Source organism: Cyclospora cayetanensis, unplaced genomic scaffold, assembly GCF_002999335.1.
Source record: "Cyclospora cayetanensis isolate NF1_C8 unplaced genomic scaffold, CcayRef3 CcayRef3_contig_266, whole genome shotgun sequence".
Lineage (NCBI taxonomy): Eukaryota > Apicomplexa > Conoidasida > Eucoccidiorida > Eimeriidae > Cyclospora > Cyclospora cayetanensis.
In genome coordinates, this window is record NW_020312221.1 from 32,590 (window position 1) to 37,750 (window position 5,161).

General features: G+C 49.3%; 1 protein-coding gene across 1 annotated transcript; it reads right to left on the reverse strand.

The window, feature by feature from the left end:
- Positions 1–1,348: 1,348 nt before the first annotated feature.
- Positions 1,349–4,983, reverse strand: LOC34622848. The gene is made up of 11 exons (XM_026338489.1): positions 4,778–4,983; positions 4,360–4,606; positions 4,041–4,133; positions 3,710–3,775; positions 3,496–3,590; positions 3,061–3,385; positions 2,911–2,994; positions 2,775–2,813; positions 2,579–2,668; positions 1,714–1,839; positions 1,349–1,435 (listed from the first exon to the last, which is right to left on the reverse strand). The coding sequence occupies exons 1-11, from the start codon at positions 4,981–4,983 to the stop codon at positions 1,349–1,351; spliced, it is 1,458 nt and encodes a 485-aa protein (XP_026194274.1).
- Between the last annotated feature and the right edge of the window lie 178 nt (positions 4,984–5,161).

The window sequence follows — 5,161 nt, forward strand, 5'->3', positions numbered from 1 at the left end:
AAAAAGAAACAAAGAAAACAATTATAGGCATATTTCAAGTGCACGAGAGCCGAAGCGCTTGGTACTGCTACTCTATTTGCACTCGAAGCTATTTCCATTTATGAACAGCAGTGCCCTGTTCATCTTTTGCGAGGCCACTCCCCGAGCTTTAGTCCCCCTTGCTGCAGCCTTACAATAGTATAGCACCCCTCATAGCCGCTAGCTGTTAATTGTAGCTCTTGCTACAGATGCCGGATATGGTATGAGCGTCAATCTGAGTATTACTGCATGCTGCATTGCCCTGTCCTTGGCATCACCCATCCCATTCCTGGACCCTGTGAACTCCGGGCAAGTCTAACGACTTCTAAGTCCTGAGTTTAGAAGTGCGTTTTTCACACAACCGTTTCAACGATGTATTGTCAAGGAGCAGCAAAGCTGGTGAGCGTCGAGGGATCGGATATCTCTCTCCCTCCGTCTTTCCCCCAGCTACTGTTTGATTTTGCCAAGGAAGTGATAAGGGCACAGCCACCAGATATCTACCAGTTCGGTAAAGAATACTTCAACTGCAAGCGAATGGTACACCCCGCAAAAAGCCCTGCAGTTCTTATCATGAATGACACACCCTAAGCCTTTATTCCCCCACACCCATAAATGCGCCTACACGCAAGCTACAGTTTGTCCGCTGCAAGCTTGAACAGCCCCTCATCAGCCAGTAAAACTGCCTCAGCCTCAGCCACAAGTGCGCCAACCTTGTACAGCCAAATTGGTGCTAGCGAGACCAGCAAGCAAGCGGTGCTAAGTTGCATACCCTAAAACTGCCCTTAGACACCAGTCTTAAACTCTTCAATATTTGTCACAGCCACATTCATTGCTGTTCGCAGGGTTTGCCCATCAAAAAGCCCGAGGGCGGCTACGCCGCACCAGCCGTTCAAGAGTTTCGACCCTGACCAGCGAGAGCTCTTCCTCTGTTGGCTCGGCGATTCAGCATTTAAAACCAAGATAAGCCATCAAGGAGACGAACATATGACAGATAGATGCAAAAAAACAATAAACTAGGGCGATTTTCTGCTAGAGATGCTGCAACCAGCTGTCGAAACCAGGCAAACGTTCGGCAGTCGGCTCGCTACTGGAGATTCGCGATGTGGTGCATATCCTATAGGCAAATACATACACAAACAAGTGAACCGTTTCAAGCTTCAAATGTCGCTTCTTTCTGCGAAATTCTTTTCATAAACACGCGACATAATGTTCTTCCCAAGGTGCTTCATATACTCAGTGTGTCGGTATTTGTCTGCGCCATCTCCCATCTCCACAGCGCTCTCTCTGCACCCTCTCACGAAATTTTTTCCCTATGTAGCTCTTATTTAATTTATAACTCTAATCCTCCTTCCAGTTGTTCCCCTCTGTTCAACCTTACTATGTTAATCCTCCTCATTTTCACTGCCTGTTCTTCGATCTGCACGAAAAATAGCGAAGATGGATGCAATCCAACAAAAAAATTGAAACGATCCACGTGAACAGAAGCAGCAAAAATATGCGTAGTCTCCAACCAATACAGAAGAACGTATTACATGGGCATAGAGGTCAAACTGTCACAGTGGCAGCGTAGAGCCACAGGCATGCCAAGAAAAGGGGAGCATCGTGACAAGAAAGCGGGGTGATACGCAACGCAGATTTACAGATAGCATGTAGCAACGCATACAGTGGAACCAGCAGATGTGCCCAGTCTCTCACCATTTGCAGCAGTTTCCTGTCCTGAGGGTCTATAATGCCTTGTATCTCTTCCAGGCGGAGGCTCTTTAGTGTCTCTGCAACTCTCTTCACTGCAACCCCCGCCGGTAGTCGCCCTCCGACGACCTCCTATGCAGACAAACACAAAAACACAAAAACCAAATAGGTATGAAAGTGAAAGGTGTAGGCCAGGCTACAATAAGCTCGTATGCATCCTCAAGCCAATGCTACGAATGAACAAAGGATATTAAGTCGGGGCAGCCTGAAAAGGCACGAAGGAATGAAGAAACACGAGGAACCAGAAGAAAAAGACCGTCAAAACAAAACAAAAGGGATCAAGATAGAAAGAAATCATGGAGAGCAAAAGGCAATAGGCGAGCAGCAACAATTGGAATATGATATTTAAGGGATTCAGACATTATCCTGACTTTGGCCACGTGCTGCAGATCATGGGCACTCATGAGGAACCTCTGTCTAGCCGCCTCTGCTGCAGGATTTGCCGTGAGGGCCTGAGAGCAACAAACTTAAACAGGATGATTCGCTTCCTCGTGCTGATTCGACTGACGGCTGCATGCGTTTTGTAGGGCGCAAACAAAGCCAACATTAAGACAAAGTCAACGAATTCACGCTCTACGTGAGAGAGGACGTTGACGAATAACTACGAGTGATTGGAATATGTCGAGGCAAAAGTTTACCTGAGCGAGATGCTCCGTTGACTCCACCATCTGGTTGATCTGCAAAACCGCAAAATTAGAAATCCAGAAAAAAACTAGTAGAGCCATGTTTTCATCATCATAGCAATTCAAGAAAAGACGGTTGGCTCAAACATGCCATACAGTGAAAAAGCAGCAGCTGCAAAAAAGCCCACCATTTTTGCAACTGCAGCCCCCTGGTTGAACAGTTCATCAGCCAAGTAACCAGCTGGTTGAGCTCGATGCACTTCATCCAGCATTGCTCGCTGCACGGAGGGCGCCACATTCATAAAATATGCTGTGAATAGGGCTTAGAGTTTTGGCTTAGAGTTTAAAGAGCGAATGGTAACACAACAGCTGAGGAGAGCTCACATCTTTTAGCATTTCTACCTCGTCTTTCAGTGCAGCAAGCTGCAGACATGACAGACACGCTCCGAACAAACGCAAATCCCTGGCTGTGAAACCCAAAGCTTGAGCCCTTAGTCCCGAAAGCGATGTTCAGTCTCACCGCTTCTGCCACTTTGGCAGCGTCATGCTCTTTCTGCGCGCGCATGAGCAACTCTTCCATCGACTCTTCGGATTCATCTGCAGCCTTCCGAGCAGCAGTTGGGGAAAATTGTGGCTGCTGTTGATTCTGAAGCTCCAGTGGACTCTGGGCTCCTTGGTCTAGATGCCGAGAAGGTGAAGAGCATTTGTCCTGTGGGTTTGTAGTAGACATGTACCATGCACAGACGCTCAGCTTTTTGCCCAATCTGCATCTCCTGCCCATGCCACCACCCTCTTCCTTCCCCTCTTCCCTCTCCTCAAACGGTTTCTCTAGCATGACTGTGAGATTCTGTACCTGAACGTAATTGGCGAGGTTCTCCATTTCCAGTTTCACGAGCTGTGCCCTGACCGTGCGAAGTGCTTCGTTGGCTTCGCGCAATTGCCGCTGCAAGTGTTCGAGATCGTCTTCAAGCACCATGCGGCGAGGCCGGCAGGGACTGCAGCAAATGGCAAATAGATCACCAATTCCAGCTGATCAGATGGCTTTTTTGAGCAATTGGAGTAGAGCAAAACAATCGTGTTGTCGCACCCTTGCTGCACATCCTACCAATAAGGGTTGTTTCTCTTGGGATCGAAAACCACGGCTTTCAAGGTATCTAGCTCCTTGTGCACCTCATCGAGGTCATTGTATATCTTTAAGGCCTAATACACGGAAGCAGACAGACTGAAAGCGCCAACGAATTACACAGATACGCACAGCCCACCGCAGGCCGAATAGAGTGGCACTGGCGAAACTTTTCTGCGTCATTCTTTGAACTCACCGGATCGAGTTGACTAGTAACGAGGCCTTGCAGCTCTTGGACGTAGGCAGACTTTTGACCGACAGACTGAGAAGAGGCAAAGACAATAAAGTATCAAGGGGAACAGAGCTTCAAGCAGGGTTAAAAACGAAGAGGAAATGAGCGGCGCTTGAATGCAATTGTCACTGCCTTGGAAGGGGTCGGTATTACCGTTCAGGGATACGATGCACATAGCTGTGGGTTGGGGAGGGGAGACAGACAACAGCACACTGGACATAGAGTAGAGGAACACATACACACGCAAAAGAGAAAGTAAAGGTGATGCAAAGCGATACCAAGCCGTGCTCCTTACCACCTCAGACTTGACGAGCCGGCCCATCCGCTCAAAGGTCTGATCGATCAGATCTTTTAGAGTGGCAACGGCTGACCAAACGAACTCCCGTGCCTTGGGAAGCATGCGAAAGACAAGAGACACAGGATTCAGATAAAGGCCTATATATGCGCGCACATATAGATCTGCCGACGCCATGACAGTGCAGCTCAGAGAACAAGGCAATGTGCTGACCCTCTCGTGAGGCATGGCAACACAGGAAGACGCAAGCATCACTGCAAGAGCAACGCACCATGTTGCTCCTGCGAAAGCCTTTTTAAAGACTTCCCCAGAGACTTACCGCGAGCACTCGCCGCCGTCCCCTGGCTAACATGCTATCGAGAGCGGCTTCTTGGACAGTTATGTCGTTGGGGTCTGTTGCGAAGACTTCGCCCCCTTTCCCGATCGTCTTCATCGCTTGTCCTACACTGTCTTGGGCGAGGCCAGCTGATCGAAGCTGGTGTCTCACCAAGTTCCTCAGCTTGGTGATATCTGCGTGCGCAGTCCGGAGCTGCGACGCCAAGAGTGTGTTCATACTGGAAGCCCCACTGCGAAGAAAAGAAAGGAGGCGGAAAGGGTCGATGCATAAAAGGCTATAAATGATTATGGATTCCCCCCATGATCGGATGCTGCAACAGAGCAGCAGGATATAATAACTTGTCAACACCTATTGATATACTCAAAGGAAAGGCTTCAGGATACGGCATGTAATTTCGCACTCTTTGACGGATGCGGGAGTGCACAGCGCAGCGCTCAGATCAGCAAGCTGATGTCTGAGCTCTATATTTTCTTCTTCAAGGGCCTGCAGCTGTTCTAGCTGTTCGTTCGTCGGCTCATGCGTTGCTGCCACTATGGCCGCTCCTTGCTCGGCTTGCTGCTGCTGAGAGAGTACCTCAATCTGCCGTCGCTGTGCATCTATTTCCATCTGGACAGACATCTCACGCACGCAGAGAAACGGTGCATGCACAGATGCACACACAATACTGATACCCAAGCTCCGCAGCAGGCAACACAAAGGCCCCACGCTTGAGTTGAGAAAGGCCCTAAATGGCGGCCTGCCAAGGCCGCTGCCTCGAGACGTGTGCATGCGCGAGCGCTGGTCG

Excerpts from the sequence above, each read along its gene's own strand:
- LOC34622848 (XM_026338489.1), bottom strand. The coding sequence starts at position 4,983 with ATGGAAATAGATGCACAGCGACGGCAGATTGAGGTACTCTCTCAGCAG. Across the intron at positions 3,386-3,495 it reads AAGAGAAACAACCCTTATTG|TCCCTGCCGGCCTCGCCGCA; the intron begins GTAGGATGTGCA and ends CATTTGCTGCAG. Across the intron at positions 1,436-1,713 it reads ACAGGAAACTGCTGCAAATG|ATCGAAGAACAGGCAGTGAA; the intron begins GTGAGAGACTGG and ends TTTTTCGTGCAG.